Raw genomic sequence first — 26,444 nt, 5'->3', positions numbered from 1 at the left:
CTTGTTCTGAATGGGAGCCCCCGCCCTGAGGGTGGCAGAGGACCAGGGAGGCCGAGTGCTTGGGTGGGACAACTCTGAGCCCTGCCTCCCCCACAGGCGCAGCTGATTGCCCAGGCCATCGGCCAGGCCTTCGCCGTGGCCTACCACCAGTTCTTGCAGGACAATGGCCTTGATCCCAGCCAGGTGGGCTCCTGGCAGAGCCAGGGGGCCGCCAGCCCTGGCCATCTGCACAACGGGGACCTGGACCACTTCTCCAACAGCGAGAACTGCCGGGAGGTAAGGCTGCACACCACGGCTCCCAGCAGCCCCTGCCAGCCCCCCACCCCCCACCCACCTCTTTCATGCCCTCCTGCATCTCCCACCCAGGTGTGCATCGAGAAGCGCCGGGGTGAAGGCCTGGGCGTGGCCCTGGTAGAGTCAGGCTGGGGCTCCTTGCTGCCCACCGCCGTGATTGCCAACCTACAACATGGGGGCCCGGCTGAGCGCTCAGGCGCCCTCAGCATTGGGGACCGCCTCACTGCCATCAATGGAACAAGCCTGGTGGGGCTGTCCCTGGCTGCCTGCCAGGCCGCTGTCCGCGTGAGTCCTGGGTAACAGGGCAGAGGGCCCCCAGATGGCAGGTCTCAGAGGTCCCGTCCCTTCGCTGGCCCAGTCTCTGGGCTGGATGAGAAGGGGCAGGTGGAGCTAAGCCCTGCTTGCTTACACGCGGCTAGGGAAACTGGCCGGGAGGGAGACGGCACCGGTGCGGGCGTGCTCGCCGGGACTGGGACGCAGGGACCAGGTGCAGAGGCCTCCCCTGCACCTGCCGTGAGGGAGCAGGCGTGTCAGGATCTTCACCTTCGTTGCCCAGATGCGGAAACTGGGGCCCAGGGATGGGAAGAGCCCTGCCTGCCTAGGACAGGCCCGACGCATCCATACAGCATGACACTGAGTGGCTGCAGCCCTGCCTGGGGCACTGCCAGACACTTGCCCAGGAGGAGTCAGACTGGGAGGGGCGTGCTCACCTGCTCCTGGCCCCGCGGCGGCCTCTCTCCAGCTGTGTCGTTGAAGGCGTCTTGGGGTTAGGGCAGGAAGGGCCTGGTAGAATCTGGAGCCTGACACCAAATCTCCATTTTTTGGGTGTGTAAACTGGCCAAGAGGGGGACTGCAGCTTGCCAAGAGGTTCTGCAGCTCCCCCAAGCCCAGCTAGGCCAGCAGCCCCTGTCCTGTAGGAGGTGAAGTCACAGACGTTGGTGACCCTCAGCATCGTGCACTGCCCGCCGGTCACCACGGCCATCATCCGCCGGCCCCACGTCCGAGAGCAGCTGGGCTTCTGCGTGGAGGATGGCATTGTGAGGCCCCCATTCGGGACCGGGCAGGGGTGGCAGGCAGCCCGGAGTGCGGCCCCCTAAGCGCGCTGCCCCTTCCCGTCCCCGCCAGATCTGCAGCCTCCTGCGGGGTGGCATTGCCGAGCGCGGGGGCGTCCGGGTGGGACACCGCATCATCGAGATCAACGGGCACAGCGTGGTGGCCATGCCACACGCCCGCATCATTGAGCTGCTCACCGAGGCCCACATCGAGGTGCGTGGGCCGTGGATGGGTTCGGGGGTGCCTTTGTCATCCCAGGCCTACTCCCAGCCCCCCGCCTCCTCTCCCCGCAGGTGCACATCAAGACAATGCCGGCGGCCACCTACCGTCTGCTCACAGGCCAGGAGCAGCCCGTGTACCTGTGACCAGCCGCGGCCACCTGCGCCCCCACCACTGTGCCTTAGCCCCACCGGCCCTCCTCGGCTGGCCAGGGCCCCAAAGGATTCATGGCTCTATATTATTTTCTGATGTAAAAAATTAAATGTTTATTAAATGGGCAAAGGTCTCTGTTCAGGGTCTTAAGGGTCAAGAGAGGGAAGATGGGGCCTGACTCTTGGCCCTTGGCCTTCCTGGAAGCCAGTGGGAGCCGGTGCTATGAAAATACTCTATTCATTAAAGCCCAGGTAGAGGGAGGCAGGCTCCCCAGGTCTGAATGGGAAACCAAGACCCAGCTCCCGGGAAGCAAAGGGAAGACAGGCCAGCTGCCACCTGGGGGGGGCTACAGGTCGGTGGCCGGGCCCCAGTCGTAGCCATCTTCATCAGAGGACTCCACGTCTCGAGCTCGTGTAAACTTTTTCTTCAGCGCTTCCCGCTCGTATGTCCTAGGGACCAGGAAATAGCGTGAGGCTGCAGGTGGAGAAAGCGTGAACTTGCCACAAACAGGCTGGCTTTGCTGGGCGGAATGGGTGTGGGCAGAGATGAGCAAGACTGGGCATTTGGGGCTTGAGCCTTGTTAACGAACTCACACACATCCTTCAAAGCCCCAGCTCCAGTGCCCCCTCCTTCAGGAAGCCTTCCCAGTCCTCTCCTGTGGTTGACTGCACAGGGCTTGTAGTGGGGAGCACCATGAAGGCGTAGTTTGGCTCTCGCTTTCTTGTCCACCCTCAAAACCTGAGTCCCAGGGTAAGGGTTGAAGGGCCCCAACCTGGAGTACAGGGCTCTCACCGCATGCTGTCCTGTCGCCACTGACCCTGGGGTTTGTGGCCATCCTCCTGGAGAGGAAGAAAGGGGGTTAACACTTCCCTCCCGAAGTCTAATATATCGTGAGAAATCAACATGGCTAACCACTCCCATCCTGCCTCCCACCTTTGCCTCGGCAATGCTACCACAGCCTTGGTTGCCGCATCCCTGATTTATTTTTATTTATTTAGCTGGAGGGGTAGGCCAGAAGTGAAGGGGGTGAGAGGATTCACCAGAGATGTGGGGAGCAGAGCAGGTGGATCTACTGAAATCCACTGCTGAGGAGAGGAGCGGGCGAGACAGGAGAGGTCTGCTGCATCATGTGGGTCTCTCCCTGGCCGGGGATCGAACTCAGGCCTCAGTGGCTGGCAACAGCTCGATAGCGCTGAGACTTTAACCCCTGTGCCACCAGGGAGGCCCTGCAGCCCTGATTTTAAATAAGAAAGCTGGGATAAGGAAGGCCTTCACGGAGCTCTCTCAGTCTGTTAGCTAAGAGGAGATTGGGTTTCCCATGTGTAAAGTCGCTCAGCGGGCTGGTGTCAGGTATTCATGCACGCGAGGCATGCAGAGCAGCCTCTGCCCAGTAAGCAGGCTGCCGCGAACAGCTGGGCAGGTTGGACACTGCACAACCCCAGGGAGCCTCATGCCAACCCAAGACATCGCAGATTTGTACATGTTTATATTCACTGAGAGAGCATCTCGGAGAAGGGGTGACTTGGTGGGAGTCACAGGAAGGCACTACAGGAACTGAAACAGCCCCACATTGAATAAATGCTAAATAAACATTTTTAAATTCCCAGCTACCATGCTCCATGTGGCGTCAAGATTGGTATCACTGTATCCTAGATAAGGAAACCTGTGCACAGAGTTTAAAATAGTTGTTTTTGGTTGTTCAGATGTTCCAGTCTCTGAGCTTATCAGGGAAGTTTCTGTTTGTTGACATCCTCCCTGTCCATCCCAGGACACCCATGCAGCCACAGGCCGCGCCCTGCTCACCTGGGCCTTCCACTGACCCGAGGCTCTCCCGTGGTGCCGGGGGCTCGGGGGCTCGTCCGCCAGCACAGGCTCTGAGGACCTGGCCAGGGCTGGCATCGAGGGCTCCTCGTCCACATCCGTGTGGGGTCCACCCTCGCCGTCCGTGTAGGCCTCGCCGTCCGTGTAGACGCCACCCTCACCGTCCGTCTCGTAGTCACTGTTGACCCGGCTGTCACAGCTCAGATCTGCGGAGCTGTTGGCCAGGCCGTGGCGAGGGAGGTCCAGGTTGTCCTCCGAGGAGTTGTCCAGCTGCGGGAGGGGAGGGTCTGGCTGAACGGAGACCCCCAAGCCCCAGACCCATCCAGATCTCAGCCCAAATCCCTAACACCAGTTTCAAATTAGGTAAAGACCCCGATCTTCAGTCTTAGTTGAGGCTTAACCCTTGACCCCAGGATGAGTCTGACATTGTTTGGCTCAAGGCTGACCCTCCAAATCTGAGCAGAGCCCTGAGCCTGGACTCCAGTCCCAGGAGAAGAGCCCAATCTCCAAACCAAGTCCCCCTACCCCTTCTCACCCAGGTCCCAGGTCAAGAACCCAACCACGTCAAACCTTGCCCTTAGCCCTTCCTCACTCCCGGCCAACCCTGACCCCGGTACCTGGTCCTCGGCTGTCCAAATGGGCCGCGTCTGCTGCTCACGGATTGCTTCCTTGAGCTCCTGGTACCAACTGTTGCTGGTGCCGTGCAGGGGGATGGTGGCTGTGGGGAGGAGACACCGGCACAGTCCAAGACTCAGACCAGGACCCACCCCACCCCCGCATGCCCCGGAACCCCAGCTCCCGCCGGACCTGTGAAGAGATGGTCGCTGTGCTTCTGCAGCTTCTGGGCTTGTGCATAGAGGCGGCGGGTGCTGCGGCAGGAGGCGGGCGCCAGCCACTGGCGCAGTTCCTTGAGGGCCGACCGGCTCTCGGGGACGCAGAAGACCACGATGGGGTAGTACTGCACATAGTTGAGGCGCTCGATCGCGGAGGGCGTCACATCCAGGAGAGCGTGCTTGTCCTGGGCCGGCCCAAGGAGTGTTATCGGGGGAGGGAGACAGAAGGAGAAACAGACAATGGAGACAAACACATCCAGAGAAAGAGCATCCGGGAAAGGCCCGAAGAACCAGGTGAGGGATCAGGGACAGAGATAAAGAGTCTGAGGTGAGAGGAGCCCCCCGCTCTCGCATTCACGGGCCAGCACGGCGGTAGCACCTGGGGAGGGTCCAGGCCAGTGTCTTGAGCACTGGAGCCCCAGTTTGCATCTGCCTTTCCTAGGGCTGTGTGACCTGGGCTGGAGTGCAGCCCCCTGAGCACACGGCCCCTCCCTGCCCCCACCAGACCTGCAGCTCAAGCCCCCACCTCACAAAGCCTCTCAAAGGGGGCTCCAGCCACACTGTGGGACATGGGAAGGCTGAATACCTGGGCCTTGGTTTCCCCATCATGAAATGGGGGCCAGGGGAGCATCTGCTTACTTTCTCTGCGATCACCCGCACAGTGTCCAGTCTGATGATCTTGGAGGGGCTGTCAGTCCTCAAGATACTCTCTGTGGAGGGAAGCGGGTGGTCTTCTAGTCCCTCGAATTCATGCCTACTGTCCCCCTCCTGACACAGTGGGTCAAGAACCCACCATGGCTCCCCATTACCCTTGGGAGAAATCCTAACATCAGCTCCAGCAGGTTTCATGCCTGACATTGTGCTCACTACCCTTCCTGAGGACAGCTGTAATCGGCCCATCCAGCAGATGGGGAAACTGAGCCTCAAGAATGTAGGTTCAGGGCCTCCCTGGTGGCGCAGCGGGTTGAGCGCAGTGCTGTGAAGCTGTCCGCAGCCTCTGCAGTGAGGGTTGGATCCCTGCTGGCAGCAGAACAACCCACATGGTGCGGTAGACCTCTCCTGTCTTGCCGCCTGCTCCCCTCATTTTGGTGTATTTTGGTCTCTGCCTGTTCTGCTCCCCACTCTGTCTCTGTTGAATCATCTTACCCTCCTGCACCTCTGGCCTGTACCCCAGCTCTTGTATAAAAATGAATGGATCTTTAAAAACTAAATAAATAAATAAAACAAAATAAAATAAAATAAAATATGTAAACACCACTCTTAGCTAGTGGACGGTATAAAAATAGTTGGTGAATCAGATTTGGCCCAGGAGCTTAACGTGCTGACCTCTACTCCAGCTTGAAGTTGCTAATTTTTGATCTCCTCAAGGGAACTTGTGTATTTTTTTAAAGATTTATTTTATTTATTTATGCATATAAGAACTGGGGTATAGGCTGGAGGTGCGGGATTTGAGAGGATTCACCAAAGACAGAATAGGGAACAGATCTACTGAAATACACTGCTGAGGGGAGCAGCAGGGAGACAGGAGAGGTCTGCTGCGCTGTGTGGGTCAGCTCCCTGGCCAGGGACTGAACTCATGCCACAGTGGCTGCCGATAGCTTAATAGCACTGAGACTTTAACTCTGCACCACCAGGGAGGCCCGACCTTGTGTATTTTGTCCTATGCTGCATCTATAGCTGAATATGACGCTTTTAAAGGAACAGGTGGCATTTTGGTTCAATTGACAATGGCTGATGAATTGTATTAAGGATTCTGAGGTTCTATCCAGACAAAGAGCACCAAGATTAACTGAGGATGTCTGGCCTGGGGAGCATTGGAAGGAGTGATGCCGGTTCGTATACCTCACCCTTGTCATGTCTGTTCTCTTACCTCCAAACAGCATCATTAACAGCCCCATCATCAGGCAGGAATGTAGCCACAAGGTACCGACCAGACCTGGTTTCTCACCTGCAATTTCAAATTGGTCAGGCATCTCAGCAGTCAATTTCTGCATAGCAATGTCTGCCACGGGGCCCAGGATCACCACTGGTCGCTTGAAGCTGGCTGAGGGTCAGAGAAACAATGGCCATTGTTAGGATCCCATCGATGGCAAAGACTGCTACCATCTTGCACCACCACATCTCTATTTTCTTGATGGGTATATATTCAACTAATGTTTATTTTAATATACTATTAATAATTGTATTTAGACGGGTGGCTACCCAGCTGAATAAAGACTACAACTCCCAACCTCCCTTGCAGCCAGGGATGGCCATGTGACTACGTCTAGGCAAATGAGATGCAAGCAGAATTAAAGTGTGTGATTTTGAGTTGTATCCTTCAAGGAAAGGAGTGGACCCCCCCACCTCCTCTCCCTTTCCCCCCTGGCTGGAATGTGAGTATGGGTGTGCCATCCTGGGCCACACAGTAAGGCAGAAAGACAAAAATGGAAGGAAGCCAGGGGGTGGGGCATAGCAAAAAGAAAAAATGGAGGGAACCAGGCCACCGAAACTGAAGAAGCCAAATGACTCTCAACTGCAGACACTTGAAAAAGAAACCTCTTGCGCATGTAACTGTCACTTGGGAGTCTGGCAGCTGAACCTAGCTCACTCAGTGGTCGGCAAACAATGACCCACGGCCACATCCAGCATGACCTGTTTTTATTGGAATATAGTCACATCCATTTGTCTCCTATTGAGCAGTTTCAAAAGAAACCATCTGTGCAACCATTATGGAAAACAGGAGATTCCTCAAAATATGAAGAATAGATATACCATATGATCCAGCTCTTCCCACTTCTCAGTACTGATCCAAAGAAAACAAAAGCACTAATACAAAGAGTTATCTGCACCCCCATGTCCATCACAGCATATTCACCATAGCCAAGAGCTGGAAACAACCTAGAGGCCCATGACGATAGGATTTAATGGGTGAGTGGCTAAAAAGATATGATTTATATACACAGTGGACTACTACTTAGTGCTCAAATCCTAGAACTAGAGGGCCTTATGCTTAGTGAAATAAGTCTGAGGGAGGACACTGAATGATTTCACGCACATGTTGTAGATAAAGAAACAAAACAAGTGAACAAACTAAATAAAACAAAACAAGCTTTCAGGCTGTGAGAACACAGTAATGGTTGCCAGAAGGGAACGGAGGAGAGGGAGGGGCTGGGTGGCCCAGGTAAGAGGGATCAGCTGCGTGCTGACAGACGCAGCAGGAACTCTGGTGGGGACACAAGTGCTGATTTACAAGGTTCTACACCTGTATAGGGTAAATGATGATGGTCAGGCTTTTGTGCCACTGGCCTCTGTGGCTATCACCTGTGGCCTTGAATGCAGAAGGCACTTGGGACCGTGAGTGCCGGGCACGCATGCCTGATGGTGACACGTGGAGTATAGTGTGGGCATGCGTAAGTGTGCGCACCTGAGTCTGGAGGCTGGGGTTATAAGGGCAGCGTCACTCAGGGACAAGAACAGCTATGGCAGAGTGGCTTCAAGAGGATGAGACCACAAGAGAACGCCAGAGAGTCCAACAAGAAAGGGTAAAGATTCCCTGTGGGCTGGGGGGCTTGGCTGGTGCCAGCCTTCTGAGGGCTGCCCCTTGCATGCTTGCACAATTGGCGTAAAAAGAGCATTAGGGCCTGAAAAAAGCCACTGAGGGCTCCAGGACTCTCCTTTATTCGTCTGCCCGAATCGATAGAGAAACTGCCCTGTGCTTGCTGGCGCTAGAACCTGCAATTGATACAATGCCAGAAACTGGAAACCATCTGGCCCAAAAAGCCTAAAACCCTTACTCTCTGGCCCTCTGCAGGAAGAGTTTGAGGCGTCCCATCTAACCAATTCACCGTTTTACCTATGAGGAAATGGATATAGAGGCATCTTGGCAGAGGGGAAGGAGTAGCCAGCCTCCTCTTTTCTCCTCTCCTCCCAACCCCATCTCTCCTAAAAGCCTGAAACATTCAGATTTCCAAACTTTCTTTGGCAAGGGGTAAAAATTACATCTGTGGTCTTTTACTTTAAAATTTTTGTGTCTGGATGTTAGTGGCAGCTGAAGAGCACTCCGGTCCTGTGTGGCTCCTATTCCCAAAGCCTCCTCCGGTTTTTTTGAAAGGCCTCTGCACCTGTTGTTAATCCCATCTCCCTGGAGGCTCTGGCACCTGCCTAATCTCTCCCTTCCTGAAACCTGGAGGAAGTTGTTTTTTTTCCCCTTAGTACTCTGGTAGGGAAAGTCTCTCCGTGCTGGTTTTGTGCACATGTAGTTTTCGTTCTTTCAGTGATCTTTAATTCCAATTTAATTTTTTTTAATTAATTTAAAAAATGTATATTAACCTGTAGGTCATAGACCATTCAGTGTGCAATTCAGTAGAATTTAGTACATTCACAATGTTGTGCAACCACTACCTCTATCTAGTTCTAGAACATTCTATCACCCCAAACAGTAGTCCTATCCCCATCAGCAGTCACACATACCCCCTCCCTCAGGCCCCGACACTGTGCCTGTTCTGTGACTGTGCCTGTTCTGGACGTTTCTCATCAATGGACTCACTCCACGTGACCTCCTGTGTCTGGCTTCTCTCCCTGAGCTTCTTGTGTACAGGGTCCCTCCCTGTGGTTGTGAGTGTCAGAGCTGCCCCCCTTTGCATGGCCAGTGGTGTTCTCGTGTGGGGGTGGACACACTATGTGTATCCATTTATTCACTGATGGACATCTGAACTGTTTCCATGTTTTGGCTGTCATGAATAATTCTGCTATGAACATTCACGGACACCTTTTGATTCAAAGACCTGTTTATAGTGTGCATGCATGTATTTTTAGAGGTAACTTTACCTCAAGCTGACAACCCAGAACAGCAGCACCTGCTAAATACATTAACAACACCCCCTCCCCACCTCCCGGGCAGCAGCCACTGGACACATGTGGCTGTTGTGCACCTGAAATTGTGGCTCATCTAAGAGGAGACAGCTGAGTGTCACTATACCCCAGGCCTTGAAGACTTAGTACAAAAAGAAAGCGAAACATCGCAATAATTTTATATGGATTATCTACTGAAATAATACTTTGAGCATAGCATTTTAAATTAAAATTCTTTTCAACTATTTATCTTTCAAATTATATATATGTGTGCACACATTATATTCCTACTGGAAATAAGAATTAATGTTTAAGGAATGAAGTCCTTTCTGTCTCCTTCGGTGTCCTAAAATAACCCAGAGTGGGTATTTTTGGTGGAAAGAGAGAGGTAGGGATTGTAGTTCTGAAGGGTGGATGTGGGCGAATACAGTCGTGAGTCACTTAACGAGGACAAGTTCTGAGAAGTGCATTCTTAGGGGATCCCCTGGCTGTGCAAATATCAGCGTGTAATCACACAAACCGGGGTGGTATGTTCTTGATGGAAACATGGGGAATGACGCATGACTATATTCCCGTGCTGAGGTCTCCTGGACTACCCCCCTGGCCCGGACCCCACCTTCTCGCAGCACCACACGTTCATAAGGAGGGTAGTGACCCTGTCTGGTCAAGGCTGACAGGTCCTCACGGCTCCGGTGGGTGGTCTTCTTGGCTCCCCGACGAAGACCTCGCAGCCGCCAGAACTCAGCCCTGCTGCTGGATCCCACAGAGGCACCAGGTCCAGGCCCCACAGCTCGCTGGGCAGCCTCCAGACTGGCCAGCTGCTCCGCCCTGTGGGGTAGGAGATTTGTGAGCTCTGAGATCAGAACCAAAGATGTCCCTATCCTCGTCCTGGGACCTGTGGGACGTCACCTCATGTGGGAGAGGATCTTTACTGGTAGGATTAAGCTAAGGACGCTAAATGGGGTAGGGTCCTTATGTATCAGGCTAATCCCCAGGGAAAGGGAAGGTCCCAGGTCCCCTGTCCCACCAAGGGAGGGTGGAGCTGAGCAGGGAGGAGAAGCTGGAGAGCACAGGGAGAGGAAGGAGGGAGATCAGGGAGACCTGGAGGAGGCCCATGGAGCAGAGACAGGTGAAGAAGTCGCGCTTGCTTCTCAGCCTGGACTTGTACCAGGGACTTGGGGGACGTGGAAGGAGACACTTGAAAGAAACAGCCTTGGGGAGGCTGACCATGGCAGCCTTTATCTTGACTTGGATTTTGCTCTTTTCCTTCCAGACTTGCCCAGCCCCTTCTGCCCCTTTCCTATGGCCCCCACCAGAAGGTGCCGTAGACTTGTGGCAAGTTTTTGGGCCTCTGCTGCCCTGCTTTGGACCAACCTGGTTTGGCTGGGTATTTACCCACCAGGGGATGGGGGACTTTGGTTGCTTAATTGGAAGCTGTTTTAACTATATTGTTTCTTATCTCTTTATAGCACACTAATTGCATTAAAGTTATTTTCTACTGAAGGTCTTACCCACTAAGCTTAAGCTTATCTTTATGCAGCGGGCTGCAGAACCTATTTAGAGCAGGCAGGTTTGGGGATCCCGGGGTGCCTCTCCACCTGGCTGCTAACACTTATAGAGGAAGGAGGAGGGTGCCAGATGGGGAGAGGCTGCGCTGCTGGCTGTGGGGATGGAGGAAGGGCCTGAGCCCCAGATGCCACCTCTGGAAGCTTGAACCGGCTGGAGAGAGACCCCCTGGAGCCTTGGAGGGGCAGCCTGACTGCACCCCGACTTTAAGACTTCTGACCTTCAGAACATGAGACATAAACGTGTGTGGCTAAAGCCACTAAGTCAGCGGTAACTCACACCAGCACCAGCTGCCCGGCCCTGCGCCCTCCCCGCGTCTCCCGGGCTGGAGGGTCCCCACAGTGAAATAACGCCCACATGGGGAAGCCGCTCGGCGAGACCCGGCTGGGGCGGGGCGCGGTCCCCACCTGCTCTGGTTGGGGATGATGCCGCGCTCCTGCTCGCGGAGGTCCCGACCCATGCGCACCGCCAGCCAGTGGCCGCCGTGGGCGCGGCTCTGCCCAGGGCCGGGGTACAGCGTGTCCAGCACGTGGAAGACGTCCCCGCGGGTGAAGCCCAGGCCGGACGGGGGGCTGGGCTCCAGCTCAAAGTGCGTGCGGATGTAGAAGGAGTCGCCGACGCGGGACTGCACCATTTTCCTGAAGACTGTGGACAGGGGCGAGCTGCGTGAGTCACCCGGGCTGCTGCCCCGGTCTGGCCCCCGAGGGGACAGGCGTGGGGTCCTACCCCACCCCTGGGCCGAACACACCCCCGGCTCGGCCACTCACTGTCTTGCTTCCGCTGCGTCAGCAGCTTCACCTCCTCGCCCGGCGGCAGCCCCAGCAGGAACTGCACGGCCTCCTCCCGGGTCAGGTTCCGGAGCGGCACATCATTCACCTGCCGGGTTGGGGGGCTGGGGTGGGACAAGGCTCTGGGCAGCCCCAGATCCCACCTCGCCCTCTGGAGGAAATCCATGCCCCACTGCTTCCAGAGCTACCAGACAGGACTCTGGAGATTGGGGGGACAGACTTTCAATAGGGATCACCCTGTGGCAACACCTGATCTTGACCTAGAGCATGGACACCGGAGCTGGTCAGCCCATGGGGGACAGAAAGGGGCTGCCCATGTCCTGACCTGGGGACAGGGTCCACGAGATCCTGTCACCCATGGACAGACTGCGGAGGAACATGATAAAACATGAGACCCTCATGGTTTCCACGAGCCACGAAGGTCATGATGCAGAAAATGAGGCTCATGACTCCGTCTTCTGATGTTGTGACATAGGAGGACGGTGGGACAGGACATGGTGGGGATGCTTGTATTAGATGCTTGTAGAAGGAACAAGTGGCTCGGGACAGGGACGAGACAGCACAGACAAGGCGGTTATACAAGGACCCCACCGAACTGACCTCGTGGCAGGTAGTTAAGACCCTCATGAAGGCAGAAAATGGGCAAAGTCCCAGTGCAGACACCAGGGGGTGGCAGAGAAAAGGACTGCAGGTGGCAGCGGGGCCAGGGAGTGTAAGCCAGGCTGTGGCACAGATGACACGGCCAAGACGAGGTCAACGCAGCTGACAAAAGCAAGGAAGTTGTGACACTGATAGCAACACAGAGACCTGGACAAGGTCATGATCTGGACAACAACATTGTGACATTGATATAAGGACGTAACCCAGCCAACAAGGTCATGACACTGGGAACGAGACAAAAAAGTTTGCACGTCTACGGGATCTCACCAGACCCCCGGGTGGACCTGTTGGAGGATACCCAGTATCAGACTCAGGCTGTCACCCAGAATGCCAATATGCCCACTGCCAGCAGGGCTGGCCAGCTGCTCCTGATCACCTGCAGAATCTGGTCTCCTTCCTGGATGCCCTGCCCGTCGGCTGGGCTACCCGCCTGTACCCCTGACACGAAGATGCCCACATCATTGCCCCCAGCCAGCTTCAACCCAATGTTTGTGCCCTTGGAGAAACGGACCACCCGTGAGTCGGGACTGTACCTGCAAAAGGAGGTGGAGGCAATCAGGCTAGAGTGGAGGGCATGCTGGGAGAGCCTCCCCACCCCGGCTCAGTTCCCCAAACACCCCCACATGCTGGTTCTGCTCAAGTCCCTAGTGCAGAAGAGCAAGATTATGGTGACAGGGGAGGCAGCCCAAGGACGTGGGGGTTCCCAGGAGGCAGGGTTGTTCTAGGAGACGTACCCGTGGTCCTCTATGCTCTGACCGCTGGGTACCCGGTAGATGTCATAGCTGCTTTGCCTGGAAGAGTCTGAAAGGGAACAGCCAGTCTCTTCCACAAGTACACCAGCTTAGCCCAGCCACCAAACCTTTGTACCGGGTTGTCCCTGCCCTGTGCAATACCATCACCCAGCCTTGTATACCTTCCCAAGGAGCTGTCCCTAACCTTAGAACCATGCCAACCTCTCCTGCTCCCCCTGGCACTACCTCACTGGCTAGGATCAGAAATTCAGAGGAGTGCTCAGAGTCACAGCCCTCACCTCCTCTGCTCACCTGGTTCTGAGATGGTTCTGGAATCCACTGGGCTTTCCATCCGATACTGGGGCCTCTCCCTGGTGGGAAACAGATTTGGGGTGAGGTGAGGGTGGATGTTGAGGGCCGATTTTTATAAGAATTTATTTTATCTGTACTTAGTGTCATAGCCTGGTCCTGGCCCTCTGTAGCTGTATCCCTATGGGTGTATTTCTTCCCCTCTCTGAGACTCTGCATCCACTTCTGAATCCTGGGAATGGCTAAGTCAAGACCTCAATCAGGCTTGGCTCAAAAATGAGATGAGTCTGTGACAAATAGCCATGTTTACTAGTGAAACATTAGAGGATGTTGTGGCCTAAATGTTCCATCTCCCCCCCTCCCACCAAATTCATATTTTGAACTTCTAATTCCCAGTGAGATGTTATTAGGAGGTGGGGCCTTTGGGAGGTGATTAGGGTTAGAGGAGGTCATGAGGGTGACCCCCCCATGATGCCCTGATGAGAAAAGGAAGAAATGACAGAGCTCAACCCGTGCTGAGGATACAGCAAGAAAGACAGGCACCAGGGAGGCCCCTCCAGATGCTTTTAAATAAGCACGTGTTGGGAAATAAAATCATAAAGCACTTAGCAATGTTCCAGTCAGTGACAGATCACAAAGCTGGCAGTGGCCCCAATAGCTGCCAAAAAGCCTGGGTATGAAGGAGTTGTATCATCTAGGTTTATGTCATTAAAAAACACAATCAGCGCCTTCCTGGTGGCACAAGGGGTTAAATCTCAGCACTATGAAGCTATCCACAGCCACTGCAGCACAAGTTCGATCCCCAGCCAGCCAGGGAGCTTACCCACATGGCGCAGCAGACCTCTCCTGTCTCACCCGCTGCTCCCCTCAGCAATGTATTTCAGTAGATCCACCGGTTCTGCTCCCCACTGTCTCTGGTGAATCCTCTCACCATTGCCCCCGCACCTCTAGCCTATACCCTAGCACTTGTATGCATAAATAAAATAAATCTTTTAAAAAAAATAAAAACATGATCACCTAATAATGTATTTTTCAGAACATGTTCTGTTAAGTAGCACATGACTCTACATGCTCATGGCAACATTTTTCTTTTTTTTTAATTATTTTTTTAAGATTTATTTATTTATGCATACAAGAGCTGGGGTACAGGCCAGAGGTGGGGGGAGGGGGGTGAGAGGATTCACCAGAGACAGAGCAGGGAACAGAACAGGCAGATTGACCAAAGTACACTGCTGAAAGGAGCAGCGGGTGAGTAAGGAGAGGTCTGCTGCGCCATGTGGGTAGCTCCCTGGCCAGCTGGGGATCGAGCTCATGCTGCAGTGGCTTCAGACAGCTTCATAGGTTGCATCTTAACCCCTTGCACCACCAGGGAGGCCCTCTTTTTTTTTTTTTAAAGATTTATTTATGCATACAACAGCGGGGGTACAAGCCAGAGGTGTGGTCATGGCGACCTTTTTCATGGCTGTCTAGTATTCCCAAGCAAGAATACATGATTATAATTGTAACAAAGAGCTCACATAGTGACCATTCACTATGGGCTAAGCACACACACGTGGGCTTTCTCCTTTTGTCATTACTAATTAACATCTTAAAGAGGCAATGAGAGAGTAAAAGTTGGGATTTTGGGGTGGGCCCTTGTCTAGTTGCCAATGGTCCCCAGTGACCCCCTGCCTCCCGGGAGTCAAGGCCTGCTGAACACACCTCTTCCTCAGTGAACCAGTTTGGTCTGTGAGACTAATACAATACAATCCTGTGTTGCCTGATGACAGACGTGTATCATTAAGTGACTCTGTAGTTGTCCAAATGTCATAGAATGTAGTGACACAAACCTAATCTGCACAGCCACCAAGGTCGACATGGTAGAGCCCATTGGGAACCCCCTGTAAATGTAGCCAGTTAGGGGTTGAACTGTGTCCCCTCAAGATTCGTATGTTGAAGTCCTAACAAACGTGACAGTATTTGGAAATAGGGTCATTAGTTAAGCTGAGGTAATTAGTTAAGCTGAGGTTACCATGGAGTAGGGTGGGTATCGAATCCAGTATGACTGGTGTCCTCACAAAACAGAAAAATATGGACGCAGAGACAGACATGCAGAGGGAATACCCTGGAGATACACAGGGAGATGCCACCCATGAGCCAGAGATTGCTAGAAGTCTCCAGAAACGAGGAGAGAGGCCACAAACACAGTCTCCTGGAGCCTTCATACAGAGGGAGTGAGGCCCTGCCAACACTCTGATTCGGGACTTCTGGCCTCCAAACTGTGAGCCAATAAATATGTTCTTGGAAGTTATCCAGTTTGTGGTATGTTGTTTCAGCATCCACAGGGCACTAGTACAAGCTAATTGCCGATTTTTCTTATTTATGAACATCATCATATTGAACAAGCATCACCCAATACTGTACTCATTGATGCTTATTTTGGCCCCAAGGGAAATCCCTAAAAGGGGCCTTGCTGGGTCAAAGGGCTTATGCATTCCAAGTCTTCTAGGATATGTTGTAAAATTCAGTTCCTCCTGCTTTGAGTCAATCTGTATATGATTCTCCTAGTTCCTAAGAACCCATACTGGGGACATGAAGAACTGTATGTGGAGAGAGGAAGCCTCTTCCAGGCAGACTACTAGGATTGTACCCTCCAGGCCGCCCTAGTTGGAGAAAGATATACCCATGTCCCCCTCTTGCTCTGCTATTCTGTCCTACTGGGGTACATACGTGGGGGAATCAGTTCCGCTGGAATCCTGACTCCGCTGCCCGTGCTGGGGTGGCGGTGGAACGTGGGAGGGTGGTGCCTGAGACAGTTCCGAGCCAAGCTCTGATATATCTATGGAGGGAAGGGGACATCTCATCAGCCACGGTGTCACCTTCCAGACTTCTGCATTCCATGCCTTCCCCATCCACAGAAGGAACATCAAGGCCCCTCTAAGCAAACCAGAGTCAGGCTCAGCCAGGGGTCTCCAGTCCTAACTTGCTGTGTGGCCTTGGGAAAGTTTCTGTCCCTCTCTGAGGCCTCCATGCCCAGGCTGGCTGATTCCTGCTTGGCCCTGCCCAGCCAGCGGGGACTCCCTTGCCCTCCATGCAGCACCCACCAGGGCCCATCTCCTGGCCCCTCACCCTCCAGGATGGAGCTGTCACTGTCGCTGACAGCTGGCGGGATGTTCACCAGGAACTGCTCTCGGTCTCTGAGCACCAGCAGAGTCAGCTTCCCTTCCGACTTCTCGATCAGTCGCCGTGTGTCGCTCAGTGACATATTCTTACTGGACACCCCATTGATCTAAAAGGGAGCAGGTCGGAGGAGAGGAAGTGAGTCGACGAGAGGTGGAGACAGGGAGCTGCTGGGGAGACTGGAAGGACAGTCTGAGGAGCTACCACACCAGGACATCTCCAGACAGAGTGACGGAGTGATGCCTGCTGTGAGAGGTGACACCCAGGGTTGCCAACCAGAGACAAGGGTGGGGTGGGAAGGGTGGAAACGCTGGGGGAGCAGTAGAAACAAGCTGACTCTCCCGACTCCTGAGAAGGGGAAATCTCTCCTGAGACACTGGGAATAAATACTAGAAATGACGTGACTAACCGGGGGGAGGAGGTGGATATTTAAAGATACTAGAAACAAACTTCAGGACTAAGAGCCCAGCGATGGGGAGGGACGTACAGTTACAGTTCCTGGGCAGAACTTAACGTCACCCCATTCGCACCATTTTCCCAGTTCCCTCCGGAGCATCTGTTTTTCAGTAATCCTGCGAGATGGTAAATTTTTGGTCCTGCCCACACCCTCCCCCTAAAATATCTCATTTCTAGTGTTGGCACCAAACCACCAGAAACAGACAATTCCTCCGTGTTACCAGGAGACTTTAGAAATAATCAACTGGAAGTGGTTTGGAAATTAAACACTAAGAGAATCACTGGACAGATTGTCAAGGGAAGATTCTAGAAAGAAACCAGTTCCTCTAAGCCTGGTCTCTGGATTATCAGCATCCAGCCACCTAAGGTGGATCCGGGAATCAGCTGAACCAGTTCACTACATGCTCTGGGACACTCGAAACAGAACAGATACCCTCAGTGGGTACTGGAAACCAACACTTGGCAGTGGGCTGGCAGCAGACGGGGGTAACCTGCACAGCATCTCCAACCTTCAGGAAACAGGTGACCGTGCAGAAGGCAGGTGCGCCAAGACTAGCTCTGCTGACCCCACCCCGCAGGAGGCCTGGACGCACCTGTAGGATGAGGTCTCCTTCCTGCAGCCCGCGGGTCTTGGCAGCCAGGCCCGAGTCGGTGATGTGCTTGATGAAGATCTGACTGCCCAGTTTGACCCCGAACTCTGTGGAGGAGAAGGGAGACTAAAGCAGGGCCTACAAGCCTGGCCTCTCACCTGCCCTCAAGCCGCCTGCCCTCTGGACCCCAGGCTCCCTGGAGGGGTCAGCTCCACTCCTGGTCACACAGGGGCCGAGCTGATACTGACATGATAAGTTTTCCACATCACTGCGGGGACCTTGAGGTCATTGCACAGAGGTTAGCAGTGGCGGCCCGAGAAGAAGCGGAGCGAGGTGCCCCCTTCCAACACCCTGATCACATCACCCTAGGGGCTTCGATGTCACACCCCGCTTCCTTAATGACACCATGATCAGTTTTTGGGATGGGACTCATATTCATGACAGTGTGGAGGCAGATGTCCCAGGCCCATCTGTCACATCATGACCAGAATTCCCTGGTCCCCATGCTGCCCCAGACTCGAGGCAGGCTAAGAGGTGACAGCCCTGTTGACGTCATCACGAGAATTCAACTCATCACACGTTTAATGTCACCATGTCGGAGCTTCCAAGGTTAGTTGTAAGAAATTGCCAAAAATTCAGCGGCTTTAAAACAAACAAAATTTGTCACCTCACAGCCCTGGAGTTCAGGAATCCGACGGGGCCCCACAAGGCTAAACCCGGTGGGCCAGGCTGTTCCTCCCAGGCTCCAGGGCCCGTCTCGCGCCTGTTCCAGCTTCTAGAGGCGTCACGTCCCGGGCTTAGGCCCTTCCTCTGGCCCCACAGCCAGCTGTGCAGCCTCTTCCCGTCTCTGCCCCAGACCCTCCTCCTCCCTCCCTAAGGACCTCGTGAGGATACTGCCCCCCCCAGGGATCCAGGATCCTCCCATCTCAGGGGGCTTTATTTAATCCATCTGCAAAAATCTTTTATTTTCCACGGAAGGTAGAGTCCCAAGTCCCAGGAATTAGGAGGTGTTAATCTACCACCACATGCACCACAGGGGCCAGATGTCGGGAGGGTGGGTGGGGGCCCTTGTCCCTCTGGGGACACAAGCCCACAGCTAGCAGCGTGACCAGCAGGCGGCTCACCTTCGCTCTCTGTCCTCCGCACCAGCACAGACTTCACGGGCCTCATCTGCACGTCCTGCCGCGGCAGCCGCTTATAGCCGGACACCAGGGCCAGCCCGTTGGCCTCGGAGCCACCCCCTGGGCTCCTGCGCCCGTGGCTGCCGGCCCGGCTCCGGCGACCTGCCCGCGGCCGGCGGGATCGCTCGCCCCAGGAGCGGCCGGAGCCGCTGGACGTGTCGCCATCATAGCCCCTGCCGTGGTCAGCCTCGTCTGAGTCCTGGGAGGGACTGGCCTTGGTGGTGGGCAGCTGGATTTTCCGGGGGCGCTTCACTGTCTATTGGGGAGGCAGAGATCGTGGGGGTGGTTCAAGGGTCTACCCCATCCACTGGGTGACCCCGAAGGGAACATAATTTCCCCTGCTTGTTGAAGCAGAGACTTCCATGACCCATGGGCAGCAGGAGCAGGTGGGCTCAGCAGGGAGCAGGGGTGCTGCCCCGCCGGGGGCGTCTCCCCCCAACTCACAATGTTGGCCGACTTGTTGCAGGTCTTGAGTATCTGAATGGCAACGGAGGAGGTGACAGTCTCCATGGAGACACCGTTGACCATGACGATGCGGTCCCCTGTCCTGAGGGAGGAGGCCAGGCCTCAGGGAGGGGCCTCAAGAAGAAGCCCCTCTCCCCGGCCCTCCCTAGGATCTGGCCCCGCTCCCATCGCCCACCTTCAAGGTAGGCACTCCCAGGCCTACAAGCCCCGGTTCTAACTCATTGATGTCCCCAGGCTCATAAGTCATCTATCCTTCTGGGCCTCAGTTTCCCCATCTGTAAAATGGGGAGGCCAGTCGCCGAACCTGCTATCACAATAAAATGTGGTCACAGCACAGAAGCTGCAATTACAATTGGCATCTCTGTACCCCCACTTTTCCCCACAGGTCCCCTCTTTCTGCTTTTTGCCCCCTTTCTCCCTGCCCATGTATCCTATTTTTTGTCTCTGAAGGGAACCGAGCCTATGACCCATCAGCCACTCGGTTCCTAGAGCCATTTTCCCAACATAACTCCCAGGAGCCTCCTGCCCCAGTGGCTATGAGCACTGGGGCTGCCTCCCAGCTGCCAAAAAGAGGTTTTCAGGACTTTTCGTCCCAGGAGTGCCCTGGGGTCACTGTGACCCTGAGAGGCCCAGAACGTCAGGAGAGTCCTGCTGCCAGCGTCCTGTGTTGACAGAGCGGGAAGGTGCCAGACACCAGCCTCCCAGCGTTAGGCCACCCGGCCCCTCCTTCTGATACCCTCCCCCCTGCCAGAAGCCTGGCTGTCTGCGTACTCACTGCAGCCTGCCCATGGCCGGGCCTCTGGGCACCACATCTGACACAACCACGGAGCCGCCTGACCGGTCTCGGCTGTCAGAGATGGCAATGCCAAAGCCCCAGTGGGGGTCCTAAGGGCAAGAGAGAGGATGAATCTGCATGTCCTGCCGAGAGGCCTGGGGGCTAGTGGCCGCTGCAGCACGTGCCAGGGAGAGGGTGGTCTTGTTATAGAGCAACCCCGATATTAAACGGGTTCCTGGCTGTGGGTCCTCACCCGCACGCTTTAAAGGGACTTATAAATACACATACAAAAGGGTTAATAAAAGGTTTATTTAAAAAAAAAAAAGAAAATAAGAAAAATGTACAACTCAGAAAAAAAATAGGGAAATAAAGTCTTTAATGCGTCCTACCCAATCCGACGACCTGGAAACCCCAAAGTCACTCTCAGAGCTGACCGGACGCTACTGCTGGCCAAAAGCCCAAAAATGGAGAGCCCCCCAAAGCCCACGTGTCTGCCTTTTGTATCCACCTGGCTGCTTAACCCCACCCTCAGGTCCCAGCCACCTTCCCTTTGGTGGTGATGGGATTTGGAGTTCCCAGTGTCTTTGGCTTTGACCTGGGGTGGGGGTGGAGTCCACAAAGCCTGTATGGAATTTGCTTTGGGACATCCTTTTCCCCCTAACAGTCTCACCTTGCAGAGCGTGGCTGTGTGCTGTTCCCAGATGGTCATCTCCTCCATGGCCAGCACCTGGCGGGGGAGACAGGAAATGTGGACGGGAAGCCATAGTGGGTTCACCGGAGCAGTCCAGGGTCCCCATCCCTGTGTGTGTCTGTAGGTGGGAGGGCCAGTTCTGACACCCCCACTCCAGGCCATCCTGGAGGCTGTGAGCAAGTTACTACCTTTCTTGAGACCTCAGTTTTTTCATCTGCAAAATGGATTTAAGTCCACTGGGGACCATTTTGCCCTCCAGGAGACACAGGACAATGTCTAGGGACATCTGTGGTCATCTGTTCCTGGCATCTAGCAGGGGTGGGGTCAGGGGTGCTGTTCAGCACCCTACAGTGTCCAGGTTGGCCCCACCCCAGAGAATGATCCAACCCCAAACGTGAATAGTGCCAAAGCTGAGAAATCCTTGCTCAAACCATAGTGGTAGCAGAGAAGCCAAGTTCTTGGCCCTTTTCTCTGGAAGCTCCAGGTTAGTCTCAGAGCTTGGGAGGCATCTAGGCTGCCAGGTCAGGGCAGCTCACTCCACTCCAGCCACATGGCTTCTTCGCTATTCTTCCAACACACCAAGCACGGTCCTGCCCCAGGACCTTGGCACACGCTGTGTCCGTGGCTTGGAACTTCCTTCCCCCAGGTCCCAGGTCCTGCACAGCTCACTGGCGAGGACAGATTTTTCCCTCCCATAGGGGGCCCAGGCAGACACCAATTAGTGTGAGAGGTCATCTGTCAGTCACACAGCTGCAAAATGGGAACAAGGAACAACAGAGAGCACCTCAATTTGCAAGACGGACAAAGCAATTCTAGCTGCCAATTCACTCTGCCCTGATCCCCAGTTCCTGCCCTTGCCCCGTCCGTCCACCCTCCAGTGGCCGCTAGAAGGCAGCTGTGAACACCTGGATCAGATCCTGCCCCTCTCCTGCCCACAGCCCTCCAGGGCTCCCCAGGGTAAAAGCCAAAATACTCCCCACAGTTCCCACGGCCTACAGAGCCCCTTCCCACCCCGCACCCCGGGCCCCTCTCTGCCTCACCCCCTCCCTCTCGCCCCTCACTACCCCAGACACAAGGGCCCCCTCACCATTCCTCCAACACACCAGGCGCCTGCATCAGACCTTTGCACCTGCTGCCCGTCTGCCTGGACACTCACCCCCCTTGACCGCCACCTTACGCTCCCCTCACCTCGTTCAGGCTTTAGCTCAAATGTCACCCCTTGTTGAGGTCACCCCTGACAGCCCACCATAGACCCCTAATCTCCTCCTCCCTCACGTCAGATCAACTGCTGGATTCTCCCTCATGTATTTTCTCTTTTCCAGACCGTGTGACCCCCTTGCCATTCCCTGGACTTAACAAATCTGTTCATTGTCCTCCCTTTCTAGAAAATCAGCTCCAGAGGGTGGAGATTTTTGCCTGTCTTGTCCAGTCTCAGTCCTAAGAGCTGACCGTCCTCAGCACTCTCCGCTGGTGCCTCCAGTGCCTTTCCCAGGGGTCTTGTCCCTACACCCCACAGCAGGACAGTAACTTGGATGGCTGCGGTGCACGCTCTGTGCCAGGCGGTGTGCGGTTCTGTCTCGCTGAATCCACGCCTCGACGTGGGCGTGCTGTTACCCCTTTGTCTCAGATGAGGAAACCAAGGCACAGAGAGGTGAAGTCACTTGCCAGGACCACAGGGCAGGCAGAGAGAGGCTGGGGGCACCTTGCGGACAGATGGGCAGGCTCGAAGTGCGAGGTCATGCAGCGAGACCCAGGGAGAAGGTAGGGACAGGATCCCAGCCCCACCCATCCCTAGCTTTCTGTGGGGCTGTCCTGCTCTCGGGGGCTTGTAGCCATGACTCCCCCTCCCCAGCCTGTGTCCCCATCCAGCCACAGGGGTGGGAGCAGCTTCCGCTACCCAGCACCCTCCATTGGTGGCTCCAGTGCCTTTTCTTAGAGGTTTCCGACCTCCCCGGAGAGCAGCATTCCTTGCTCCCCGGGAGCAGGAGAGGAGGTGGAAAGGAACAAAGCCGGGGGCGGGCCCTCCTGGCCCTGCAGTTACCTGGGAACAAGGTCAGCTCTTAGGACTGAGACTCAGTTCCCAAGTCTGCCCTGAGCTCTCTGTGGGGATGCCTCTCCCAGTCTAGGTCTCCCCATCTGTAAAATGGGTGCCCCATCCCCTGCCCCGTCTCTTTGGGATGGTAGCACAGAGCAGATGCGCAAAAAGCGATTGTTGGAAAAGTAGTAATAACTCTTCTCTTTTAATAAGCAACACTTATTAAAATCAAGGCACAGAGGCTGCCAGCAAACTCTCAACCCGTTCGCTTCATCCTGAGAGGTTTTAGTAAGTGGTTTTGCTGCCCGGTATAATATCTTTAAGGGTAAAAACTAAGCCCCCACTCCTAGCCCAGCAGTCGGATTTCAGAGGCTGGAATAGATAAGGGACGCGATAAGGTTGCCATGGGAACCAGAAGACCACCCACCACCACCGGGACCAGAAAAACCAGCCCAGCTGCAGGAATGCCGAGGCTGGGCCAGGACACATTGTGCCAAAGGACAGCACTCAAGATCAGACATCCCAGCAGGTGACTGATGCAAGCTGGCGCCCCAAGTAAGAAAAAGCCCAAGAAAACAGTGCAAAAGGGATCCTCAAACCCTCCTTCACGCCTGGCGCAGATGCATATCTCCCGTCTGGACCCCTGCTCCTTTGCAGCTTATTTCAATAAATCTACCTCTTCTGTCCTCCACTCTATCTCCAGCGAATTCTTTCACACCTGTGCCTCTGCCCTCACAGCAACGTTACACTGCCACAACTATTCTTATCTTACAGGGGAGGAAAGAGAGGCCCAGAGAGGTTCAGTTACTTGACAGAGGTCACACAGCACGCAGGTAAGCCTGGGCACCCCGTCCCACTGGGCCTCAGCATCCATCAGCTTGATTTTTTCTTTTGAACTTATTTTTTAAAACAGATTTTTTTACTTGCTTTGATTTTTATCCTTTCTGCAACCCCCCAAGAATTTTTATTTCCGGGCCTTATTTTAACAATCAGCCTCCAGGGAACCAGGACCCCTGAAGAGGAAGAGGGTACAGGTGATCTGAACGTGTCTCAGCTTGTGTAGGTTCATCTCCATGGCTACTGGAGGCTTTGTCCAAAGTCCCCTAGGGCTTCCCAACACCCATGGGGGCAAACTTAAACCTCCAGCCCACCTCTGCTTAGCTCGCCTCCAAACCTTTGCCTGCTTATCCCTGTGCCCGGAATCCCAAGACTTGCACGCGGCTGACCCTTGCCATTGGAGTCTCAGGTCAAATGCACATCCTCGGGACCCCTCCTCAGCCACTCTGGCTAGTCAAGCTTCCCTGTGATGGAGGTTAGAGTAAGTAGAAAAGTTGGGAAGGAGGAGCCACAAGACCAGAAAACTGGCTGCGCAATGCCGGAAGCTGGAGGTGGGGATAGAAGTGATTAACATTGTTGTTAAACCAGCTATAGAAATGACGAATCCCTAGGCGCCAGCTGCTATAGCAAGTGTCAGGAAGGACCGCCAGAGGTGGGAATATGGAGCTTGCGGGCCATTCTAGGGAATCACTGGCCTTTACAAACCAAGCTAGTCACACCCTAGAAGTAATTAGGTTAACAAAAGTTAACAACTCCACCGCACAATGAGCCCCTCCCAAAGAGATGATCATATCTGTGCAATTTCTGCACTGGCACGGGGCAGCAGCCCTCCTGCCCGCCTGTGTCTATGCAGGAGCTCCTCGCCGCCAACCAGCTCCCTCTGCAGGGCAGCAGCCCTCCTGCCTGCCTGTGACCTGACACTAGTGTCGGTGTCTCTCTTCGCTGACTTGCTTTGCAAAGCAGCAGAGGCAGCTCTCCTCAAGGCCGCCCGCCTGCGACCATGCAGGCCTCTCTTAGCAAACCTGTCCCTTTGGGGCAGCTCCTTCTGCCTGCTTGTGTCTCTGCAAGTGTCCTTAACCTGCCCTCTTGGACAACCAATGCCTCTGTCTTGCGGAGAAACTCACTGAAAAGGGAGCTCTGGAGAAATTTTTCCCAGAGTTAACACAAGGACTCCGCCCTCTGAACCCAACATCTCCAAAATTGACCTCACCTGGCACCCTCTCTGTTAATAAAAACTATTATTTATTATGCTTCATTCATGGTATCCCAAAAAACCTTAAATTATCCTGTTTAATTATCAGCTTGTGAGCTTCTGGGTTTTCCCTCTTGCGCTGTGAAGGTGGGGTGGGGCTGTCTCTCTGGGCACTCCTGTGTTAGTCATTGGCATCTCCTGGGAGCTCCAATCAGCCTCCTTTCCAGGCTTTTACACAGGCTGTACTGTACAGCCTGGCAAACTCCTATTCATCCTTCAAAGCCCTAGTGATACTGTCTTTTCTTGTAGGATTGTGCCAATCCACCTGTCTCCCTTACTACGCTCGAGTGTTGGGGGGGAGCTCCTGATGGGTAGGGTTCGGGGGCCTGGGACTCCAGCATTGTACTCAGGGACAAGCAGGGCTGCAGGGAGATGTAGAGGAATGGGTGACTGGTGGAATAAAAGGCAGATTCCTTCAGGAATGGAACCAGTTGTGTCCAGAGTTCCTAGGTCCCCTCAGTACTCCCTCACTCTGCCCCACCAGGTGAATGTTGAATATATGGGGCCTAGGCACTCACCCTCCCCTGTGCTGTACACAAACACCAGAGTGGAGTCCAGAGGGGACTTGTCCTGCCACTTGCATAGCCCCAGGCACGTGGCTCGGGAGAGGGCAGTCCTAGTCCCCTTCCCCCACCCCCCCTCCGGCTCCAGGGGAACAATGGCACGAAGGGATTGGGGGGGCAGGGAGAGTAAGGGAGGGAGGGGGCCACAAGTATTCCAGTTAGGGAGGGGATTCTGGGATCAGTTCCTAGCAGCCTGGAAGGAGGTGGCAGGAACCAGAATTGCCCGGCTCTGGAGCCTGGGGCAGTGTGGCCTGGGAAGAGCCGAGTACTCCCAACGGCTTCAAGTCTACCTTCCTGCCGGACCTGAGACCCAGTAAGGTGTGTAAGAATCGGTTCACCCACCCCTAGGAGGCGAAGGGTGACATCCCTCGCACTTCCCCAAATAGAGACACAGGGATCCTCTCCTCCCAGCCCAAGCCGCTTTGCTGAGTATAAAAAGAGGTGCCAGACCCTACCCTGCCCAGTAAGTTAACGGTTCTGTATACAGCAGGCGCCGAATAAATAGTGGTCCCCTCTCCCATAGCTTCCTCGAATTCACCAAAACCATCCAAATGAAGTCTGCCTACCGTCCCACCGTCAGCGGGCAACTTAGCTCCCGCGATCCCCTGGGGACCAATGGTGAACAAAGTTGGGCACCTACTGTGTGCAGGCGCTTAAAACACATTTTGCTTTTAGAATTCCCCTACACCCTTTGCAAAAACGACCATCACCCTCTTTACAATGCATACGGAGGTGTTGGCTCACTGGCCCAAAGTTACGCAGAAAAATCGGGATTAGAACCCAGGTCTACAGGGCAACGTGCTCGGACCTCGGCGCGGAGCAAGCCCGGGGAAGCAGCTTTGGGGGGCTCGCTGGATCGGACGCGCCTCGCGGTGCAATCTCGGGCTGGCCTAGGAAGAGCATCGCATTCCCCTGGGCCTCAGTTTCCCCATCCGTAACGTGGGCAGAGAGTGGTCTGGGGTGTTGAGTTCGGGTCCCAGCCCCCACTGCAGCCCGACCCCTGCCCCCTGCCGCCGAGGGCGGGCTACTCGCCTGGAATCTCACCGCCATGGTCCACCCCGGGGCTCTGCAGCGCCGCTGCCCCAGGGGGTCCAGGAAAGGGTCCAGCGGTCCCCACCCTGGTGTTGAAGAAGGAGACCGGGGAGGGTCGCGGCAGAGTCGGCGCCCTCCTCCCGCCCGC

General features: G+C 54.8%; 2 protein-coding genes across 3 annotated transcripts in view; one reads left to right on the top strand and one right to left on the bottom strand.

The window, feature by feature from the left end:
* The window catches only part of APBA3 (amyloid beta precursor protein binding family A member 3), a 7,289-nt gene extending 5,304 nt beyond the window's left edge, over nt 1–1,985 (top strand). For both annotated transcript variants that reach the window (XM_037505069.2, XM_037505070.2), the window contains exons 7-11: nt 97–276; nt 367–579; nt 1,212–1,331; nt 1,420–1,560; nt 1,641–1,985. In XM_037505069.2, coding sequence (XP_037360966.1) covers nt 97–276; nt 367–579; nt 1,212–1,331; nt 1,420–1,560; nt 1,641–1,712 — 726 coding nt within the window. In that variant the 3' untranslated portion in view covers nt 1,713–1,985. The remainder of the gene's footprint in view (nt 1–96; nt 277–366; nt 580–1,211; nt 1,332–1,419; nt 1,561–1,640) is intronic.
* Nucleotides 1,817–26,444, bottom strand: TJP3 (tight junction protein 3). The gene is made up of 21 exons (XM_037505067.2): nt 26,297–26,444; nt 20,557–20,613; nt 19,887–19,996; nt 19,091–19,193; nt 18,590–18,902; nt 17,469–17,572; nt 16,369–16,528; nt 15,970–16,078; nt 13,264–13,322; nt 12,955–13,021; nt 12,597–12,753; nt 11,540–11,648; nt 11,180–11,417; nt 9,823–10,034; nt 6,322–6,417; nt 5,013–5,083; nt 4,348–4,558; nt 4,158–4,258; nt 3,523–3,810; nt 2,512–2,558; nt 1,817–2,168 (listed from the first exon to the last, which is right to left on the bottom strand). The coding sequence occupies exons 1-21, from the start codon at nt 26,312–26,314 to the stop codon at nt 2,066–2,068; spliced, it is 2,733 nt and encodes a 910-aa protein (XP_037360964.2). The 5' UTR covers nt 26,315–26,444; the 3' UTR covers nt 1,817–2,065.

This window comes from Talpa occidentalis, unplaced genomic scaffold (genome assembly GCF_014898055.3).
Source record: "Talpa occidentalis isolate TD23 unplaced genomic scaffold, MPIMG_talOcc4v2.1 talOcc4.12, whole genome shotgun sequence".
NCBI lineage: Eukaryota > Metazoa > Chordata > Mammalia > Eulipotyphla > Talpidae > Talpa > Talpa occidentalis.
This window is presented reverse-complemented; position numbering and strand designations above follow the sequence as displayed.